Raw genomic sequence first — 21,537 nt, 5'->3', positions numbered from 1 at the left:
TAGAGATTAGCTTGAGAGACAACTCCATAAATAAGTAAATAGTAAAACCATAGATCTGGAGGGTATGTTCTTTTTTTTTTTTTTTTTTTTTTTTTTTTTGGTTTTTCGAGACAGGGTTTCTCTGTAGCTTTGGTGCCCGTCCCAGAACTAGCTCTTGTAGACCAGGCTGGCCTCGAACTCCCAGAGATCCACCTGCCTCTGCCTCCCAAGTGCTGGGATTAAAGGCGTGCGCCACCACCGCCCGGCAGGAATGCTTGTTCTTGCAGAGAACTCAGATCCAGGTTCCAAGCACACCTGTACATGGTGGCTCACAACAATCTGGAACTCCAGTTCCAGAGGAGCTGATGCTGCCTTCTAACCACCACAAGCACCAGGCACGCGTGGGGCACGCATATATACATATAAGCAAAACACACAAATAAAGATGTTTAAAGTAGGCCGGGAAGTGGTGGCGCCCCTTTAATCCCAGCACTTGGGAAACAGAGGTAGGTGGATCTCTTTGTGAGTTAAAAAAAAAAAAAAGTCTAAAATTAAAGAATAAAAACAAATGAAAAATGAAACCATCAAAACATGGGCCTGCTGGCAAAGATGCTTGCCCCCAAGCCTAACGACATCAGTTCGATCCCAACGACCTAATCCCCGTGGTGGAAGAAAACCAAGTTGACTTCTGACCTGCACAGGCGCGCTGTCACCTCCGCCCGTGACAGCTGTTAAGGAATAAACATCTAAAACACCCAAACAATCTTCTCCATCTTCATTGGCTAGCTCAGTCCTAGGCCTGCTGGCCACGCCTCCAGACTCATCCCACAATCCAATTGGACAATCTTGCCAACAAGCTCCCCCAACCCGTACCTGGGCCGCGGGGGCGTAATTCGGGTCCAGTCAGCTTTGCAACCGGCTCTGTGCTTCTATTGGTCAGCTCTGACTGGGGGCGGGTCCTGGCGCCAGTGGCCCCGCCTGCCGCCGAGGCCGCGCTCGCCCGAGCAGCGACAGTTCGGGGGTGATCTGCTGCCGCCGGCATGTCGCCCGAGGACCCCGAAGAGACGCTGCCGCTTTTGCGGCCGCCGGACGCCAGGTGCGGACTCCGGGGGTCTGCGGCCTCTCCCTCACGCCCCGCGGCGCCGCTCACGCCCTGCCTTGTACCCGCAGCGTTCCCCGCGGCCGCCGGGTCTTCCTCGCTGCCTTCGCCGCCGCCCTGGGCCCGCTCAGCTTCGGCTACGCGCTCGGCTACAGCTCCCCTGCCATCCCCAGCCTGCAGCGCACTGCGCCCCCGGCCTTGCGCCTCGGAGACGATGCGGCCTCCTGGTTCGGGGTGAGCCCCGGGTCTCCCACTCTCTGCCGCACCCCAGGGTCCTCCTCATTCTCTTTCTTCTGAGGCTGCGGGGCGTGGGGTGGAGGGATCGTGGACCATGGCCCCTGGTGGCCTCCTCCTCAGCCCGTCCGGGTCCCCAGGCCATCGTGACCCTGGGCGCTGCGGCAGGGGGCGTACTGGGCGGCTGGCTCGTGGACCGAGCGGGGCGCAAGCTGAGCCTCCTGCTCTGCACCGTGCCTTTCGTGACCGGCTTTGCCGTCATCACCGCTGCCCGGAACGTGTGGATGCTGCTCGGAGGCCGCCTCCTCACTGGCCTGGCTTGCGGAGTCGCCTCACTCGTGGCACCGGTGAGTGGTTTGGGCTTTCTAGATGACCTTTGCCAGGCAGGGGGCAGCGAGTCAGCAGTGGAGCTGTTCCTCACCGTCAGCATTGCCCTTAGTTGCGCCTCTTTTACTGCACAAATGATGAAATCCCTGTATGCTTAGCAGTTATGACTGACTATACCCCGTTTCCATGTTAGCAGTTCTGTTCTTTTTGTCCCTGGGACAGACTTCTCGCTCCCTTCACTGCTTGCAGCCAGCCCCTGACCCACAGGCCGGGATCCTTTACCTGGGCACAGGCTCCTCTGTAGCCTGTATGCTCCCCCGTGTACTAAGGCTTATTCCTGAGATGGTAGTTAGCCCTTTGCACAAGAAGTTGCTGGTCCAGGCATGGCCCCTAGGAGGTCTTGGACCCTGGTAACTGACATCACCAGCACCCTGCAGCCACAGGCTTGCATGCCCACCCGTCCCTTCCTCGCCTGTGTGGCCACATGCTCAGTCTCTGTCCCTTGGGAGGTGTGAGGAGAGGGAAGCTGTAGATCTGTAGGCTGTTTTTTTTTCTCTCTCTCTTTTTAAAACTATGTTAGTCATGGGCATAAGATATGGAATAATCTAGAAGTATGGATGATGCCTAGTGACCCCTGAGCTTTAAAGAAGTGCTGGCAGCCCCTGGTAGAATTAGGCCGGACTTTCAGTGTCCTGGGTAGCACCTGGAGCTGGCCAGCAAGGGAGAAGTCGTTTGTGTGTATTAAGCATGTACTGAGCTGGCCTGGCGGCACATGCCTGCAGTCCCAGGGCTAAATACATAAAGATCAGGAGTTCATGGTTATCTTCAGCTCATTGGAGGTTAGCCTGGGCTACATGAAACTCAATCTCAGAAAATAAAATAAGGAAGTTCTGTGCACTCCTCTCTCCCCTTGCTCACACACAGCAGCCACCATTACCCATGATCCTTTAAAACTCTGCAGAAGATGGGGTGTCGCTCTGAAGCAGTATAGTTAGACCCTTCTGTTGGAAGAGCCCAAGTGAAGTCTCTTTAACTCCCCACAGGTCTATATCTCGGAAATTGCCTACCCAGCCGTCCGAGGACTGCTCGGCTCCTGTGTGCAGTTGATGGTGGTCACCGGCATCCTCTTGGCCTATGTGGCAGGTAGATTTGCATGCTGTCTTTTGATCCCCGTTCATGGATACGTGGCCACTTTGGAAACTGAGGTTTATGGAGGGTAGGAGTTTGCCCTGTGCTACCAGCCAAGATGCCTGGGAACTTGGTGTGTGAGGGTCTGGTAACTGAGTCCGGGAGGACTAGAGCAGGCGGCTTCTTCATTGTCACAGAAGCCACCGCACTGGAGGGGCGGGATTTGGGAAATGCTTTAGCTCCCTCCCTGGGAGAACTGGAGTTTCAGCCTATTATCACTGGGTTTGCAGTCAGCAGAATGTCACGTGAAGGAGGCTGTTCCCAGAGCCCCTGAGGGGCGGAGCTGGTAGCCTTCAAAGCTGACACACCTACCACCTGCTGTGTGACTTTGGCCAAGTCCTACTGCCCCTGGGAGCCTCAGTTCCCCATCCCTAAATGTCAGGGCCAGGAGAGTAAGAGCAGTGCCCGGTAGCTGATAACCCATCCCCAGTGAGAGCCATAGGGGGTGGGTGGCTGACAGGCTGTGGTTGCCTAGCCTGGGGTGTACATACGGATCTTCACAGTGGACCCCACAGAGTCTCAGTCTTCTGTTTTTAACTCCCTTACCGTCCCGGCTCTTCAGTGTCTTCTCTGCAGCCTGACTGCCTCAGGAGTGCCTACTGGGCACTGGGGTCTGGAGACAGTCAGTGTCTTTGTCACACTGCCTTACGTTGACCTGGTCCTGTCCTTTTCTTTTCACCCCTGGTATGAGTTGGATGTGACACCAAAAAGTTACAATAATGTCCCAGTCACGAGATGTTGTGGAACGGTTTGTGGGACCTTATTGCTATCGCAGACTCAGCCTTGCAGGCTGTCCTCTGACCTCCACACCATGCATCATGCATGTACTTTTTTTGTTTAGTTGGTTGGTTTTTTGCTTTTCAAGACAGGGTTTCCCTGTGTAGTCCTGGCTGTCCTGAAACTCTCTGTATACCAGGCTGGCCTCGAATTTAGAGATCCACCTACCTCCACCTCCTGAGTACGGGGATTAAAGGCCTGCACCACCATGCTCATCTCAGTTCATTTTACATTGCTATGACAAAACACCATGGTCAAGGCAGCTTACAAAAGTAAACTCGTAATTTGAGGTGTTTGGTTCCAGAGTATCCATGGCCATCATGGTGGGGAGCATGGCAGTAGGCAGGTAGCCATGGCACAGAAGCGAGCTGGGAGTGTCAAGGGCTTATTAAACCTCAAAGCTGTTCCCAGTGACACATCTCCAACCAGGCAACACCTCCCGTTCCTTCCCAGATAGTTCCACCAACTGCGGCCGAGTGTTTAAACATATGAGCATATAGGGCCCATTCTCATTCAGTCTAACACACATAAAAGAGTTGAATAATATAATAAAATTATGACAAAAGTGTAGCATAGGGATTGGGAAATGGTTCAGTTAGTAGAAGAGCTTCCTGCTCAAGCATGAGGACCTGAGTTCAAATCTCCAGTACCCACATAAGATGCTAAGTACAGTCATGAGTTCCTATAACTCCCGGTGTGGTGGTAGGGCGAGACAAGAGGATGCTAGGGCCTGCTGACCACCAGCACAGCTCCAGGTTTAATGGAAGACTCCTGACTAGGGAATAAGATGAACAGCAATGCATACCCTCTGGCTTTCACGCTCATGCATGAGTGCATACACACACACTCACACAGATAAACTAAGAATTTAAAAGTATAGCGTAGTAAATACATCAAAGCAATAGCGGTCATTCCTAACCATTGTCAAGTATTTTACAATACCCATGCCTTGACGTGACTGGTTTACACCAGCATTGCCATAGCAGTGTACTGTGATATGTTACCATGGCTACAAGACATGGCTTGGCAACTGGCATCTTTCAGCTGTTACTGTTTTACTTCTTATGTGCAGTCCATCTGTATTTCCCTTAACAGATGTCACCTAATGGTGTTCTGGTGGAACATTCCTAGTAGCAACAGTCTCGTTAGCCCAGCAGCTGGGCAGAGGCAGTGATGGGCCCACCACTGGAGACGAGTCTCAGGGCTGGCAAGGGGCTAGCTCTCTCTGGCTCTGATGTCTGCCTTTGCAGGCTGGGTCCTAGAGTGGCGCTGGCTGGCCGTGCTGGGCTGTGTGCCCCCCACTCTCATGCTGCTGCTCATGTGCTTTATGCCTGAGACCCCACGCTTCCTCCTGACTCAACACCAGCACCAGGAGGCCATGGCTGCCCTTCGGTTCCTGTGGGGCTCTGAGGAAGGCTGGGAAGAGCCCCCCGTTGGGGCTGAGCACCAGGTGAGAGGCTGAGAGCAGGGCAGCACCCCTCCACCCTCGCTGAGGACCTTGCTGCCTTGCCTGAGCAGCTGGGGGGCCAGCTTGAGCCCCACTTTAGTTCCCGCTGTCCCAACAAGTGAAAGGCCAGGCCAGCAAAGGGAAGCGGGTGAGGGCTTCATCGCTTAGCAGAAGCCACAGGCAGGGAGTCTTCAGAGCCAATGGCACGCAGACACTTTGCTGTTTTGTGACCTGACCATCTTTGAGTCTCAGTTCCTTTATCTGTACAATGATGGTCCTCGCCTCATGGTGATGCTGAGGTCTCTGCAGATGGCTGGCTGCAGGAAGAGCTCTGCCTCTGCCAGGTGGAGGTGAGCCCTGAACACACACAAGTGCTTGGACTCGGGCACAGAATTCTTTCCCTGAGTGCTGGAGTGAGCCTTCCCCCTCCTCTCCCACTGAGGGGGCTGCAGGGGCCTGTCTGTACACTCAAGGCCACGGGTGTGGTGGGGCCAGCAAGTTGAGGCTCAATTCCCTCCACTTGGGCTTCTGGGCTCAGAGAAGGGTTTGGGTCAGGGGAGAGGACACTAATGAGCCATCTTCGTGGCAGGGCTTCCAGCTGGCTATGCTGAGGCGCCCGGGTGTCTGCAAGCCCCTCATCATAGGCGTTTCACTCATGGCCTTCCAGCAGCTGTCAGGGGTCAATGCCATCATGTTCTATGCCAACACCATCTTTGAGGAGGCCAAGTTCAAGGTAAGAGGCCTCTGCCCAGCCTGCCTCATGCCACGTGTGTGAATTAGCCTCCCGGAGCCTGGGGCTTTTTGACCCAGCTCACAGCCAGAGAGGGAGGGAGGGGACTTGTCTCTCTCTAGCAAGCCAGCTTCTCTCCTCTCCCAGGACAGCAGCCTGGCCTCAGTCACTGTGGGCATCATCCAAGTCCTCTTCACTGCTGTGGCGGCCCTCATCATGGACAGAGCGGGGCGGAGACTACTTCTGGCCTTGTCAGGTGAGACCTGAGCAGGAGAGCTCAGTCTCCTCAGCTCACATGGGGAGACAGGGCCAGGGAGGTGGCAAAGGGACCATCTGTCCCCAAGCCTCCTTTTCCCACTCTGAACTGGGGAAGGGCTGCAGTGGGGTCAAGTCCTGAGCAGTAGCTTTGGCCCACATATTCATGGTGCCCACTGGCATGTGTGAAGGCCGCTGTGGTTACGGGGATTGAACACTGAGGTTGCTGTTCCTGCTTCTGCGGGTGAGAGAACGCTCAGGACCATCCCGGTATTTACTGAGGTCTGAGGTCCAAAACACAGGACTGCTGTCCAGTTAGGCTACCATGGCCGAGCTGAGACTGCTAAACCTGGCCTTCCTCTCTCAGGGTGGCCACGCTGCCCTCTGAGCCATGTCCCCCGTGTCCGGCCTAGCCTGAGCCCTTCCTGCAGGTGTGGTCATGGTATTCAGCATGAGTGCCTTTGGCACCTACTTCAAGCTGACCCAGAGTGGCCCCAGCAACTCCTCCCATGTGAGCCTCCTGGTGCCCATCTCTGCGGAGCCTGTTGACGTCCACGTGGGGCTGGCCTGGCTGGCCGTAGGCAGCATGTGCCTCTTCATTGCTGGTAAGAAGGGACCCTATAGCCCACCATGCCAAGTTCTGTAACTCTCAGCTTCAGATCTCGTTTTACTTGACTTTGCCCCTCTGCCCCAGGAAGCATGATGTCTGTGCATGTGGCTCTGACCATGTGCTGGGCACGGAGCTAAATTCTTTCACATAATCTCCATGACATCTTGCAAGCAGGTCCCATCCTTGTCCTGAAGTCTAAAACAGGAAGGGACTGGCCCAAGGCCTCTGAGCAGGGTTGAGGGCTGGTAGAACCCCTAAAGCCCACAGGCTAGGAAGCATGGTGTAGGAGCCAACATGTATGTCTTAACACTGCCTTGCTCCCACAGGCTTTGCAGTGGGCTGGGGACCCATCCCCTGGCTCCTCATGTCCGAGATCTTCCCTCTGCATGTCAAGGGTGTGGCTACTGGTGTCTGTGTCCTCACCAACTGGTTCATGGCCTTTCTGGTGACAAAAGCGTTCAGCAGCGTTATGGTGAGTGCAGACGCGTGCCTTCCCTCTGGCTGTCAGCAAAGGTATTGTCAGAGGTTCCCTGTCCATGACCCTGAGTGTAAGCTGAGGTCCCCTAATGGCTTAGACACAGCCATCTCAGGAGTGGCATGGAGCCAGAGGCTAAACCAAAATAGGAACCTGGTCCATGATCCCCTAAGTCTTAAGTCTGTGTTGGGGTAAGGATAGTATGGCCAGCCTTCCCCATTAATAAATGTCAGGTACACAGGCCAGAAACCCATGATTCATATCTATAAGAAAAATAGACAGATCTGAGCTCTGAGACACACACATGCACAGAGAGGGTCGGGGCTGCTACCCTGGGTGGCCTTGTGTCCTGCTTAACCTTTTAGCATGGTCCTGAGCTAGAATGTGGGCCCCTAGCAGTACCTTCCTAGACTGAAGTTCCGCTCAGCCTTTATTTCCCTCTGCGTCCACTGATGCTGATAGGGCTGCTGCCTGCCAGCTTCCTCACCACGGGAGAGAGCTTCTGGTCCAGATAAGCAGGCCATCTGTTCAGTCGCTGGTGCCCTCCATGTCTCCTGGCATGTGCCACACCCAGGCCTGTCTAAGGCAGCAGGGATAGCAACAACTGAACAGGGTCCCTTTCATGACAAGTGCCAGGAAGGTAGTGTGGGTGGCGTGGACACCCAGCTAGCCAAAAACGTGCTCAAGCAGACGGGGCTACCCAGAAAACCCAGAGGAAGGCAGGCAGAGGCCGCCACGGAATATAGGAGAGAACAGACAGCAGAGGACCTGGGGGAGGTAGATATGGGCCCAGGATATGACAGACCCAGCAGTGACCCGGGGAGCAGCCTGTCGAAGCTGAAGAAGGCTCACCTGGTGACCTCTCCTGCAAGGACCTGAGTAGTGGGACTTTGCTCTGCCACCTACAAGGTCACAGACTTACCCTCACCCTCTCTCAAGAGCAACAGTTCCCTCACCACACAGAGAAGTCACTGTAGCTGGGACACTGGACAGGGGCAGGCGGCTATAGGCCTGGGATGCCTAACTGTTCCTTGACATTTCTGCTCTCGGGGCAGTCACTACATTACCATGTGCCTCAGTTTCCCACAGACATCACCTTGGATGGCAGTGAGCTGCCACGCCCACAGCTGGGTCTGCAGAGCCATGATAGGTCTGGCAGGGCAGGCTGCGGTCAGGGTGCTCCTGAATTGTGTGGGGCCTATTGACCTCTCCACGTCCATGGTCCTTTCCTCTCTGCAGGAGATCCTCAAGCCCTATGGTGCCTTCTGGCTCACCGCTGCCTTCTGTATCCTCAGTGTTCTTTTCACATTGACCTTTGTCCCCGAGACAAAGGGCAGGACTCTGGAACAAATCACAGCCTACTTCGAGGGACGGTGACAGCCCCTTTCTGTGCGGGCAGCCCTGAGCTGCCTTAGCTCTGGGTTGCAGGAGTACAGTGGCGTGTAGCTGAGCCACGCCTCAGTTTGAGCCTGGAGCACCCCAAGTCCTCAGGCATCAGAGCCCCTCTTTGTCCATCCTGAGGTTCTCTAGATTCCGGATCTAGTCTCTGCAGCCTGCTGCACACAACAGGCCCTCTGAGGAGCGTGCAGTCACCTTTGTTCTCCTCCTCAGACAGAAGCATCTGAGGCGGCTCCTGTTTGTTGGCTGGGGATCTTTTGTCTCCTGGGTCCTAAGCCCCCACCTATGCCTCACACCTGACTGTGGGATCAGAAAGAAATTTGACTACATAAAAGTTGGGCTCAGAAACAAGGCTGCGACCTCTTTGAGCCCAGATTGAGAAGAGAATGTTGCAGTCAACCGAGCCCTCGGCCCTGCCCAGAGGTGCTGTGTATTCACCTGGGGTCAGCTTACCCGTCACTCACAGGTTCTTTCCAGCGCTTTTCTGGGCTCAGTGTCCTGGGTCACTAGCCACCAAATCTTGTTTTGTGTCATAAAATAAAAAGCCTCCTTCTGTTTGACTTCATGGAGCCAGAAGTCTTTTGCAGGCGCTTGTATCACGGAAAAGCTGCCCTCCAGCGGTAACCCAGTCAGGACTGTGGCTCTCTCTGACACCCACTCTTTCGCTGTCTGCATTCAAAACAGCAGGCTCGCCGGGCGGTGGTGGCGCACACCTTTAATCCCAGCACTCGGGAGGCAGAGGCAGGCGGATCTCTGAGTTTGAAGCCAGCCTTAAACTACACTGGTCTACAAAGTGAGTTCCAGGACAGCCAGAGCTGTTACACAGAGAAACCCTGTCTTGAAAAGCAAACAACCAACCCAGCAAACTAGGCTTTCCCTTAGTTAAGACAGTGCTCAGGCTGGACTTTTCCTTAAGAAACACTGTAGTCAAGCCAGGCGGTGGTGGCACACACCTTTAATCCCAGCACTCGGGAGGCAGAAGCAGGCAGATCTCTTTGAGTTTGAGTCCAGCCTGGTCTACAAGAGATAGCTCTAGGGCAGACTCCAAAGCAACACAGAGAAACCCTGTGTCGGAAAAAAAAAGAACCATTGTAGTCTTCGCCGTCTCCTAACTAGCCCTCCTTTGCACTGTTGGCTGTTAGTGGAATCTCCTTTTGGTTTTTTTGTTTTGTTTAAGACACTGTAGCTGTGGCTGCCCTGGATACAGACCATAGTAGATAAAGAGGTCTGACTGGTGAGATTAAAGGTGTGTCCAGCACATCTGGCTTTTTTTGTTGTTGTTTTTTTAAGATAGTGACTCACGATGTAACACAGGCTGGCCTGGAACCCACTGCAATCCTCCTGCCTCAGCTTACTAAATGCCATTCTGTTCTTTCTGACCAACTTGAGAAGCTGTGGTCCTAAGTTTTCAATCAGAGAACTGTTGGGACAAATGTTTCTTGCTCCTTGGAGCCCATTTAATTTGCAGAAATCTTCACAGAATGACCGCCCTTCGGTATCCCAGGGTTTTGTCTCAGGCCCCCAAGTGTGATGGCAGTAGGCTGTCCCCAAATCCTGAAAAGCTTTGTTTTACTGCCACCCTCAAGTGATGGTTCTGCCCAGATACTGTTTTCTTTTTCTGTCACTGGAGATTGAGCACAGAGCCTGGCTCACATCACGCTTGCCAGCCAAACACTCACACCCTGCTGCACCTCCCAGCCGTCTTTATTTTCTCTTTTTATGTGTGGGTGTAATGTATGAATGTGTATCTGTTTGTATGTGTGTGCTGGTGTGTCTGTCTGTCTGTCCATCCTGCGGCACCCATAGAGGCCAGAAGCATTTGATCCTCTAGAGATGGGGTTATAGGCTGTTGTGAGCTGCCTGACGTGGGGGCTGGGAAGAGAACTCTGGTCCCCCGGTATAGGTTAAGTCATCATTTCTCCAACCCATCCCCTGAATTTTTTGAGACAGGGCCTCACAGAACCTGAAGTTCATGGACCAGGGATCCATGTGTCTGGCCCTCCCACCAGGCACATGCTGCCATGTCCAGTTTTGAAGACCAAGTTTTATTTATTCCGTGGGGCTGTGTGAGCCACAGCACACAAGTGAAGATCAGAACAGCTCGCAGGAGTTGGTTCTCTGCTTGCACCATGCGGGTCCTGATCCTGGACAGTCGTCTTGTTAATCCTCACGCCTGGCTTTCTGTGGACGTGCTGGGATCTTAGTGCGGTCCTCACGCTCACACAGCGGCCACTTAACTGACCGAGCACCCCTCCAGCCCGTGGGGTTGTTTTTTGTGGGTTTTGTTGTTGTTTTAGATTTATTTACGGCGAGGCAGTTGTGTCAGAGTTTATGTCTGTAGGTCAGAGGACAGCTTTTAAAGGTTCCAGGTTTCTCAGCAGGGGCCTTCACCCACTCAGCCATCCTTGCCAACCCCAGGTGTCTGGTAAGGTCTGCGGGCTGATGGGAAGTCTTGCCAGCTGATCCTGCAGGTGGAATCCTGCTGCAGATTTCACAAGCCTGGTCATCGAAAGCTGGGCAAGAAAGAATATAATTAGGACTGGAGAGATGGCTCAGTGGTTAAGAGCATTGCCTGCTCTTCCAAAGGTCCTGAGTTCAATTCCCAGCAACCACATGGTGGCTCACAACCCTCTGTAAAGAGGTCTGGTGCCCTCTTCTGGCCTTCAGGCGTACACACAGACAGAATATTGTATACATAGTAAATAAATAAAAGAATATAATTGTAAATCTAGTGATGCGGGGAGGGCTTGTGCTGTGTTTTGGGGCCAGTCTCACTCTGTAGTCCATCTCTTACCTCTTGATTCTCCTGCCCCAGCCCTTGGCTTCCCTGTCCCCTCATGCTGCCAGGACACCATTCTCCTGCTGTCACCACTGCCCAGCAGACTCGTTCCTGTGCTGTTCCTGCTCTGCCCGGAAGGGCAGGTGGACGCCGCTCCTGCTTTGTCCCAGTCTAGTGGACACTGTTCTTCCTGGTTGACTTTTTCTTTTTTCCACTTAAGATTCTTTCGCAGGGAGGCTATGGAGACAAGTTCTAGCTCTGTAACAGCCTACGTTGGCTTCAAACTTAATCCCAGTTGGTGAATTCCAGGCATGCGAACCACGCCCACTTTCCGCTGGCACTCACCTTTTTGTCTTTGCTGTTTTGCTCTCTTCTACAAATATTTTTGCTTTGCTAGTCATGCTTTAAAACAATTCTAATACTTTTCAGTCTATTGATTATGAGACCACACTGTCTCCTCATCGATGACATCCTCTTCCGTGAGTGACATAAGCCGAGGGAGCTGCTGGGTGGTGTGGCCCAGAATGCATGTGGGGTGTACAGAGAGACAAGGTGTACAGAGGGATGGGTGTACAGAGACGGGTGTGCAGAGAGACAGGATGTACAGAGAAGACAGGTGTACAGAGAGACGGGTGTGCAGAGATGCGAGTGTACAGAGAGACGGGTGTGCAGAGAGACGGGTGTGCAGAGAAGACAGGATGTACAGAGAGACGGGTGAACAGAGTCATTGCAAGGGCCCGAGGAGGCCTAACAACTGCAGAGTCAGCAAGCTGGTAGCCCGGGAGTGCTGACAGTGCGACTCCAGCCCCAAGGCAAGCACGCACAGATTCAGGAAATGCCTCTGCTGCTAATCAGTGACAGTGTCCAGCTGTAGTGTGGGTGCTGGGGACCCAGACTCAGGTCTCAGGCCTGCAGAGTAAGCACTTTACTGACAGAGCCAGCTCCCCAGCCCATTTTTCTTGTTCTCTATGCCTTCATAGCACCGTCCTACGCTGTTTAAGGGGATGAATGTCTTTTCTAAGGATATACATTGTCACCATTTAAAATCAGATGGAGCCAGGCAGTGGTGGTGCACGCCATTAATCTCAGCACTGGGGAGGCAGAGGCAGGCAGATCTCTGAGTACAAGGCCAGCCTGGTCTACAGAGTGAGTTCCAGGACAGCCAGGGCTAAACAGAGAAACCCTGTCTTGAAAGAAAAAAAGGAAGGAAAGAAAGAAGGAAGGAAGGAAGGAAGGAAGGAAGGAAGGAAGGAAGGAAGGAAGGAAGGAAGAAAAGAAAAAAGAAAGAGAATCAGATTAAGGCATGATTTACAGAGGCAGAATCCAACAATTTTAAGTATAAAATCTAATGATTCATAGCAAACTGTAGTTAGGGGCCACCACCACCCTCAAGGACAGGACACTTCCATATCCCTGTCCAGTGTCACCTCCCTGCATCTGTAACCCTGGAAACCAGTGCCCTGAGCTCTGTTAGGCTTTCTAGGGAATTTTGTAGAGGTAATCATAGTTTGAGGCCTGTGTACCTGGCTTCTTCAATGTAGCACAGCGCCTTTGGGTTCATTCATGTGCTTAGGTGCATAACCAGCTCAGTTCCCGTATTTCTAAGATCATCACTAGACACTTAGTTACTTCTGGTTTGGAGCTATAACTGGGGGCATGGAGACATACCTTGTGTGGAGTGGTTTTGCTGGGCACGTACTAAGTGTATTTTACAAGCTGCTTCAACTTCCAAAGTTTCCCATCCCATCAGCAGTGGCTCCATGTCTACAATGCTTATTTCCTGCTATAAAGCAAGCTATAGGTTCTAATTTCTGGAAGCCATCTTCTGTTTTCTGATCTCTCCTCCAATGAGTTGATCTGGTTATCCTGGCTCATCTCACACAGCTGATTTATCTCACATATCTGTCACGTTTTGTCCATGCTTATGCTTAGGAGTGAAGAACCACAGGCTGCATTATAGTACCTGGCCTAAGTGTCCCGACGCAACACACACACCTCCCTGATGCACTATAGATCTGTTCCTATTTATACACCGCCAATGTCATTTCCGTGGGATCTGACATGAAGAAAGGGAGGTACGTGTATATCGGCCCACCATCAGTACCTGTAATCACCACGCTGACATGGTGCCTGGCAAAGAGATGCTCAGATATTTGCTGGATGTACAATTATTCCAGTGTATATCAGTACTTAAGTCAACCCTGTATGAAATAGAGAACTTAAATCAATTCCATATTCCACACTTGGGTCGCTTCCAGTCTCTTTATTGAGAATTCAGGTGTCATATACAGATTCATTGAAAATGGGGAGGGAGGACACTAACAATAGATGGGATAAAGGGGGATAAAGGACAATGGTAGAGATGGACGGAGAAGCAAGGGACACTGATAAAGGAAGTAGAGGCGAGGGGCGCCGAGGGTGAGGGTGGACGTGAAGGGGTTAACAGTAAGAGAACAGATGAGTAAACCTTCACAGTATGAAACCTTCCAGGTGTGCTTGTTGGTCAGTAAGGTGCACACTGTCAGGGCAACCCATCCATCTTGATAAACTGCAGTGGGCTGTGTCTGAGAAAGGCCTTCCCTCCACGACCAAGTCAGTTCTCAGGGAGTCAGGCCATGGAGTAGGACCTCAGACAGGAACGGACATTACTATGACCCTGGGGCTGAAGCAGCAGGTGGCCTGCCTACACCCATTCTTAGCCTCAGACTGTAACCTGGCCATTGTCCAACCTCTGTCGATGGACTAGTGAAAGACCAGAAGGCAAGAGTAGAGGTCAGGGGCATACAGCATCAGAGAGGTGATTTAACATGTAGGCAGTGTCATCATGGCTCCAAACTACTCCCTGTAATCTGGGGAGGAGCCAGGTATGGGGAAAGGCTAATTCAATGTGCAAAATTCAAATTCTAGTACTGCTCACTGCCCGTGTGGCCTGGACCACCGCATCTTCTCTGGGCCAATTATTTACCTTTAAATGACATGATGCTGAGGAACAGAGGAGGGCACGGTGAGTGCTGGGTCCACAGCAGCTATTGGAGGTGTGGAAGGGAGCCACATGCAATGTCGGTGTGAAACTCAGGGATGTATCATAAACGGACACTTGAAAGGGAGTTTTCAAGCAAGGGCTTCACTCTGTAAATCAAGCTGGCCTTGAACTCCCAATCCTTAGGTCTCTTTCTCCCCGCCCCCCCATGCTGGGATTCCAGATACACACTACCAAGCCTGGCCTGGGGTTTGGTGTCTCAACCCTGTCTCCTGTCTTACTTTCCACCTTCTGACCACCACCACCCACTTCTAGATGCCAGTGCTTTGGGGGCCCATACATTCCCTAAGGTGTCCAGTCTCTGGAACCTTCTCCTCAGAGTATAAATTTTGAGAAACGAAGGGCCAGTTCCATCAGACAGTCCTGCACCTGCCCCCACACTCCCGGGAGCCCATGTCAACACCATAAGAACAAGGCCGTGGAGAGGGGCAGATAGCCATCCCCAGAGAAGAGCTGCAGCAGACACAGCTTTATGCAGCCCGGGGCAGAAATCTGCACTTCCCACAAACGTCAACTACCCCTTAACACAGCCATACTACCATCCCCAGAATAACATGGGCAAATCCTGGTTTCTGCAGAGCGCAGGAATGGCCTAGCACCCCTAACTAGCCATATGCAGAATGACGTCATCTGACACCTGAAGTGCTCTGCTACCTCCCGGCAGAAAGTGAGATCACAGGACTAAGACAGGAAACATGGTCCTTACAGGAGTTAGCTGCTACTGGGCCTTGGAGCCATGAACGAGGTCAACACTAACGGAGGTGTGATACTCTTTGGACTGCCTCGATCCCGAGCAGAAAAAACGATGTCGCCCTGGGCTCCAGAGCTCATCCTGCCGGCTGAGCATGGCAGGTCAGCAGAACGGCGAGTCCAAGCTGCTCTCCTCGAAATGGTAGTTCTTCCTTCCTAAGCCACCCGGACCACGCTCCACCAAACACTTGCTTGAGAAGAAATGGCATCGGTTCTCTGGAAAAGTCCACTGAAGCAGCCTTTACCGTCGGTGCCCACTGACAGCATAAGCACCCTTCCCGGCATCCCTGGCGGCCTGGTCGCTCCCGGTCCCGGGTTCCGCATCCGGATCCTGGCGCACCTGGAAGATGTGAAGTTCTCCGGATGGACTCCGGAAGCACGGGCATGCCGGAGCTTCTCTGTGAAACACACCCAAGCGAGGTAAAAAGGGCCACAGTCCCGGCGGCCGGGGAGACTGCAGAGGAGCAGACGCACCGAGACTTGCTGGAAGCGGGCTCCAGGGTGCGGACTGCGCGTGGTCGGAAGTGACGTCCTTCCTGCGCGCCCACCTGACTCGGGGTGAGGCCGTCTGTCCGGGGAGGTGCTCGCAGGCGATGGCGTCAGGTACGCCCTCTGTGCGGGACGGAAAGCCGTGCAGTTCAGTTTGCCCAGTAGGGTGCGCAGTGGCCCAAACCGGAACAAAGTTTCCACGAGGGTCTGAGCAGAGTGGGATCTGGGGAGTTAAGTACGCCCAAGTGATCTCTGCGTATTTAACTGCCTGTTGTCCAGTGCCGAGACTTTATCCAGGGCGACTTAGTCTTCCGCCCCGAGAGAGGCAGCTAGGGATGCTTGGAACACGGGACACTTCGAGGGCAGGTTCAGCCTCGTAGCAGCCAAAACGGAAGCGGACATCCTCAATGTGCTTAAGGGGTGGGTACAGCCTTCAGTCTTTAGTCATAAGTCTGAGGTGAGTGCCACACTCCACTGTAGATATCTCTAGCCCGTGTATTTGTTTTTTAGTACTTGAATTAACCTAGGGCCCCATCCTCTTAAAAATTGTGTCTGTGTGAATGAATGCGGGTACCCACACAGTAGGTGTCAAGTGCATAAGGACCGGAATTACAGGTGTTTTAGTCACTATGGGTGTTAGGAAACCAGCTCAGGCCCTCTGCAAGACTTAAAATTCTTAGTTAACCAGGCATTTATGTGCATCATATGTATGTCCAAGTAAGTACATGCCTTCAGATGCACCAACAATATTGAACAGTCATGTCTGCTGGGAATGAAATCCAGAACAGCCAGTGCTCTGCCAAGCCACCTCTACCCCCTTTTAATTTCTCCACATTGCTCACAGTGGCCTCGTATTTAAGATATTCCTTCTTCATCATTCCTTCTGTGCCAGGAGGCAGCTTGTTCTGCCACATGCTCCACTTATGTGATAGTCATCCACTGACATAACAGACGTATGTTAGTCACCCACTAGCAATGCACTTTTCAGTCACTTCCTCCAGAGACTAAAACCCATAACTACACAGAAGGCACTGTACTACCAACTGGCTTACCCATAGAATCCTAAGACCAGCTGAGAAGTTGTGACTCAGCCAGGTCTAAGGTACTAGTAGAAATAGTGTTTTAAAAAATTAACACCTTAGACCTTTTGAAGATCGTCCATTCCCCTTCCACTGAACCCAGGTTATGACTAGGTTGGACACTGGGAGCTTCTATTTTTAGCTTTTCAAAGACAGAGCTTCTGTATTAACAGCTTTGGCTGTCCTTGAACTCTGTAGACCAAGCTGGCCTCAAACTCAAGCCAATTCACTTGCCTCCAAAGTGCTGGGATTAAAGGCCTGTGCCACCACCACCAGCCAAGGGGCATAACGTTTTAACTTTAAATTGTTTTGGCATTTGACTTACATGTATCTTTGCCAAAACTACTGTAACTACAGTTGAGAGCTGCCATATGGGTATTGGAATAGAAACCTGGCCCCTCATTAGTATGTCTGAGATTAGAGGATGGCAAAAAATTGATCAAGCACCCAGCAACCATGCCACCTGAGCCTCCCCCTTCATGAACACAGGTGGCTCCACAGGAAGCAGACAGGCGTCATAGGTTTCTCTTCCAGCACCTCCTTGCCATTCCCTGGGGCGGCTGGGTGGGTCTTTGGTTTGTGGATTGTGCCAGCATGTTATGTGTACAGTGAGCATGCTTGGCAGAGTTTGGGTTGGGTTAGTTGTAAACCACTAGTGCTGGAAACCAAATGAAGGTCAACTGCAAAAATGCATGCGCCAGTCACCTGTGCAGCATTTTCTAGAAAGTTCCACTGGGTTTTTATCTTCCTCAAATGCATGATTTGTATTGATTGAAAAAACGCATGAAACGTGAAAACTATAGTCACCCTTATGCCCACATAGCACATTTTCCCTTACATGGTGTCATTGTCATTGATGTGGGCCCAGGTATAGATTATTCAGATGCCTGTGCATGTGAAAAATGCACTGGCTTTGTAACCAAGTGATTTAGAAACCCACGAAAGGCACAAGGTTTTAAAGTGCACTGCTCTGTACATAAGATCCAGAGCAAACAATACTTTGTTCTGCCTCAATAATAGAGCAAGATTCTTCATGGCAGTCCAACCACATCGAAATGAAGCACCCCCCATTCCTGGACATACGCTGTGCTCCACAGATTCTGCTACCATGGCCACAATGAACATCCCAAAAGAAAAAATTACTCCCCCACCCAAAAAACAGTCAAGCTCACTGGTTATCAGATGGTCTTTTATTGAAATATTTTCTCTTGTTGCTTCTTAGCTCTGGAAAATGGAGAGAAATTATCAGTCACAACGGGGAACATATTTCCACCCTTTAGCAATACCTCTATAAGACAGAAGCCCGGCCACCCCCACACTAACATATCAGGGGGAAAATGCAATAATGTCACTTACAGCTGGACATTCCACAGCACCACTGTTGATGTCATCAATGATGTCATGAGGGTGGCGCCCATCCACATTGCAGCCCACAGACTGTGCAGTACCCAGGATCTCTTTAATAGTTCCTATATTAAAAGGAGAAGGAGAAGCCTCAGTTCCTTGCAACTAACTATTTGAGGGGCAAAGGTAAAAACGATGGCTTAATGCATCCCACCGAGTGGTGACGGTGCACACCTTTAATCCAGCACTTGGGAGGCCAGTCTGGTTTATAGAACTAGTTCCAGAACAGCCGGAGATAAACAGAAAAGTCCGTGTAAATAACTTACCAGAAAGTTCTCTGGCTAAAGACCTGTGTCGCATCTGCCGGGCAATGTTGACAATCTCGTCGAAAGTGATATTTCCGCTGTGTTTAACTGTGGAAAAGAAAGCACAAGGCTCGTTTTGCTATTTAAAAAGCGTATGTGCAATCTTCTGCAACAAGGTCATCTCATTTTCTATGTCTAGTTGTCCCCATGCTTTCGGCACAGAGTCATCCACATGGAGGACAACCCTGTTTCCTAAAGCTGGGGCTTACTATCAGCTCACCACTGGATTGCACCAGCCAACAGTACTGGTCAGGTGCAGTGGCGGGTGGCTGAGCAGAATCAAGTTCCCCAGCAGCCCAACACAGTCTCGGATAACAAGCAGTGTCAACCAACCCAAGGGCGTTACTCTCTCTACACTGCTGCACCCAGGAGTCTGAACAGAGTTTTAAAGCAAAAAGCAGCAAACACTGGAGGAGAAACCAGAAAAGTGCAATCAACTCACTGTTCTTCTGCTTCTTCCTGTCTCTTGGTGGCTCCTTGAGGGCTTTGATGATCAGGGCAGAGGCAGAGGGCACCACCTCAATCTACAAGAGAAATCCCTCATGAGCAGTGCAGGAACCCTTCAATACCAGTACTGCCACTAAAGTATGTCAACGGGCCCGGGAGATAGCTCAGTGGGTAACAGCACTTCCTACCCAGCCTGACCACTCGAGTTTAATCCTAATCCTTAGGCCCCACATGGTGGAATCCTACACCCTGGCACCTACCACCTTCCCAGAAGCCTTCGCGCGAAGATAAGATTGATTCACAAGTGAGATCCCATGACTTTCCAAGGTTACCACCTCAGCCTCTCCCCACACCAACCTGGGCCTGTCTGTTCTGGATGGTCAGTTTCACTGTAATCCTCAGGCCTTTCCAGTCACCGGTTGCCTTGGCAATATCATCACCAACTTTTTTCGGAGACTGTAAAAAGAACATTGAAGTTGAAGGCTGAGCCTTTAAACTCACGCTTGCCAGCACTCGAGCCCTCATTACTCCACACCTCACTACACCAGCTGTACCGGAAGAGCTGATGGAAACAGCTGTGACAGGGTCACCTGCAGAGCTTTAACGCTAGGCTCCCATGGGTTACCCACGGAGGGCGCTCCCTTAAAATCTCACGGGCGAGCAGCAGGTTTTAACCAGCCACTCACCGACTCCACTGCTCCTTCTAGGAACAAAGTCACCAAGCACATGGTAACGCCTCAGCCTCTCTTTACCTTCTAGAACCCGCCTGACGACTGCCGCAACTGTGCCGTGGCACGAGCTATATATATATATATATATATATATATATATATACCCTTGTTATTTCAGCTTTCCTTCAAAAGTTTTTACAATCAAAACGGGGCTGAAGCGGACCCGGGTTCGAGCCCCAGCACCCACATGGTAGAAGGCCAACAGGCACAGGCAGACACGCACGCACACAGGAAAAATTCAGTCTGCCCTTTAGACAGCTGTCGGCAGCGACGACTTACCAGACCCAGGGGGCCGATCTTGGGGGCCAAGGCGGATGTGGCGCCGACCTCACCTCCGGTACACCTCAGGTACACTGAGAAAAAGCACAATCAGACCTTCCGCCGAACGCGCCGGGCCGGAGGCCGCCCTGCCGTCGGGCCGCAGCCCTCCCGGGGCCAGGCCTTACCCAAAGCGCACAGGCTGCAAGAGCGGCAGTGCTCCCTCCCCGTCTACACACGAGGAAGCCGAGGCCCAAGGGAGGCAGTCCCGCAGCCCCGGAGCCAAGCCCGGGACAGCCAGCACGCGGCGGGGAAAGCTCCACCCGCAGCCCGGGCGCGGCGAAGGCACGCACCGACTTTGATCTCGTTGGGGTCGAACTTGGGCGGCATGGTGGAGGCGGCTGGTGTCGGATGAACCCGGATTCGGGACGACCGAAGAAAGTTGCACCGTTGCCTCCTCCGAGCCGAAAACCGAAAGGACGGTCGTCACCCCGCCCACGCCGGATATAGGCACAAAAGCTCGGCTCTCGCGATAACCGCTGGCTCCACCCCGCGTCGGGGTGACGCCCTCGCCGCCCTGTTTATTGTGGGCAGGCGTTTGCGGCAGAGGACTGGAGACCCGTATTCATGGGTGAGCTAGGGAATTCGGAAGGGGTGGATGTTCCAGCACCTTCTCCGGGAACTGTCAGAGTAGAAGGGCTGCTGCAGAGACCCTGCTTCCTGATGTATTCCACGTTCCCTTATCATGAGGATGACTCTGGAGTCCCAGGGCCCCGCCCCTCCCCTGAGGAATCCGCATCTGACTTGCGGGACCCCAGTACCAATGCTACCCTAGTAGCCTTCTTACCCATTTGTAGTGTGTGCATGTTAGTTAAACGAGCAAGCTATTCGGGTCTAAATCACGATTCTTAATTCTGCGATTCTTTGGTTTCTAGAGTCTCGACACTGTCATCCTGAGCTGCATGACTTTATGAGATTCAGAGTTTCTGTCCTAACTTCCTATGTTTGAAAAAGACCCGACTGCAGGTCGCCTTACTGGTGCCTGTGTCTGCATCTATGACCAAGCCTTCAGAGTGATTAGCCTACCTTGAGGTCCACCCCAACATCGGAACATCGACAAAGGACCTTTCCGTCCACAAAGCCAGGTCAGCCACTCGCCAGCTCTGCCAGGGGAGGATGGGTGTGGTTCTCCCGACCAAGCTACACCATCAGGGAGGTTCAAACCAGATTTGAAAGAACCCTTGCTGGGAATGGCTAGGGAAGAGGACTTGGTGTGTGTTTTGGAGAGGATTTGGAAGTCTGGACTTGGAGGAAAGGGATGAGGGGGGGCTAACCATTAGCAAGCGGAAGGGAAGACATCGGTAAGGGATGGAGGAGGGCGCTTTTACATCAATCTTCAGGTGTGCCAGCCGGTGAGTGAGGAACGAGCTGGCTTTGCAGGCCTGACAACCTCCCCTGACAGCCCACACACACCCAGGAATGGAGACTTGAAATCTCTAAGGACCAGGGATGTGTCTTCAACTGCAAGACTCCTCTAGCCTTTTCTCCCTGGCCCCTGTGATAGTCCCTGAATCTGTTTGTCATGTGTGTGGTGCACTCTGTCAGAGTCTATGATATGGCCCTGACGTACATGAAATGACTGAGCCCCACTGAGCCCAACAGTGGCAACACTGCGCCATCTTATGTCTGAGGAAATAGGCTCCGACTGGTGACCCAAAGTGACAGAGCTGATTCTT

At 52.3% G+C, this 21,537-nt stretch overlaps 3 protein-coding genes and 1 non-coding gene across 5 annotated transcripts in view; 2 read left to right on the top strand and 2 right to left on the bottom strand.

Annotated features, from left to right (window-relative positions):
- Positions 1 to 934: 934 nt before the first annotated feature.
- Slc2a8 (solute carrier family 2 member 8) lies at positions 935 to 9,079 on the top strand. The gene is made up of 10 exons (XM_057755109.1): positions 935 to 1,075; positions 1,150 to 1,312; positions 1,453 to 1,659; positions 2,683 to 2,782; positions 4,855 to 5,054; positions 5,641 to 5,784; positions 5,929 to 6,037; positions 6,468 to 6,641; positions 6,973 to 7,118; positions 8,361 to 9,079. The coding sequence occupies exons 1-10, from the start codon at positions 1,020 to 1,022 to the stop codon at positions 8,496 to 8,498; spliced, it is 1,437 nt and encodes a 478-aa protein (XP_057611092.1). The 5' UTR covers positions 935 to 1,019; the 3' UTR covers positions 8,499 to 9,079.
- Positions 9,080 to 17,824: 8,745 nt separating this feature from the next.
- Rpl12 (ribosomal protein L12) lies at positions 17,825 to 20,292 on the bottom strand. The gene is made up of 7 exons (XM_057755348.1): positions 20,155 to 20,292; positions 19,823 to 19,896; positions 19,170 to 19,268; positions 18,808 to 18,889; positions 18,327 to 18,413; positions 18,013 to 18,125; positions 17,825 to 17,880 (listed from the first exon to the last, which is right to left on the bottom strand). Exons 1-7 carry the CDS (start codon positions 20,189 to 20,191, stop codon positions 17,875 to 17,877), a joined length of 498 nt encoding a protein of 165 aa, XP_057611331.1. The 5' UTR covers positions 20,192 to 20,292; the 3' UTR covers positions 17,825 to 17,874.
- Positions 18,503 to 18,631, bottom strand: LOC130864998 (small nucleolar RNA SNORA65). The gene has a single exon (XR_009056042.1). It is a non-coding gene; the product is annotated as a small nucleolar RNA SNORA65 (small nucleolar RNA).
- A 79-nt stretch (positions 20,293 to 20,371) lies between the features above and the next one.
- The window catches only part of Lrsam1 (leucine rich repeat and sterile alpha motif containing 1), a 35,484-nt gene continuing 34,318 nt past the window's right edge, over positions 20,372 to 21,537 (top strand). For both annotated transcript variants that reach the window (XM_057755360.1, XM_057755359.1), the window contains exons 1-2: positions 20,372 to 20,432; positions 20,737 to 20,946. The gene's annotated coding sequence lies outside the window, so the exon portion shown is untranslated. The remainder of the gene's footprint in view (positions 20,433 to 20,736; positions 20,947 to 21,537) is intronic.

Source organism: Chionomys nivalis, chromosome 22 (assembly GCF_950005125.1).
Source record: "Chionomys nivalis chromosome 22, mChiNiv1.1, whole genome shotgun sequence".
NCBI lineage: Eukaryota > Metazoa > Chordata > Mammalia > Rodentia > Cricetidae > Chionomys > Chionomys nivalis.
This window is presented reverse-complemented; position numbering and strand designations above follow the sequence as displayed.

Bases quoted from the DNA above. Each gene is read 5' to 3' on its own strand.
- Rpl12 (XM_057755348.1), bottom strand. From the start codon at position 20,191: ATGCCGCCCAAGTTCGACCCCAACGAGATCAAAGTCG. The intron at 19,897-20,154 runs GTGCGTGCCTTC...GCTTTTTCTCAG, and splicing joins CCCCAACGAGATCAAAGTCG to TGTACCTGAGGTGTACCGGA. The intron at 18,414-18,807 runs GTGAGTTGATTG...TCTTTTCCACAG, and splicing joins CAGGAAGAAGCAGAAGAACA to TTAAACACAGCGGAAATATC.
- Slc2a8 (XM_057755109.1), top strand. From the start codon at position 1,020: ATGTCGCCCGAGGACCCCGAAGAGACGCTGCCGCTTTTGCGGCCGCCG. The intron at 6,038-6,467 runs GTGAGACCTGAG...CCCTTCCTGCAG, and splicing joins ACTACTTCTGGCCTTGTCAG to GTGTGGTCATGGTATTCAGC. The intron at 6,642-6,972 runs GTAAGAAGGGAC...TTGCTCCCACAG, and splicing joins CATGTGCCTCTTCATTGCTG to GCTTTGCAGTGGGCTGGGGA.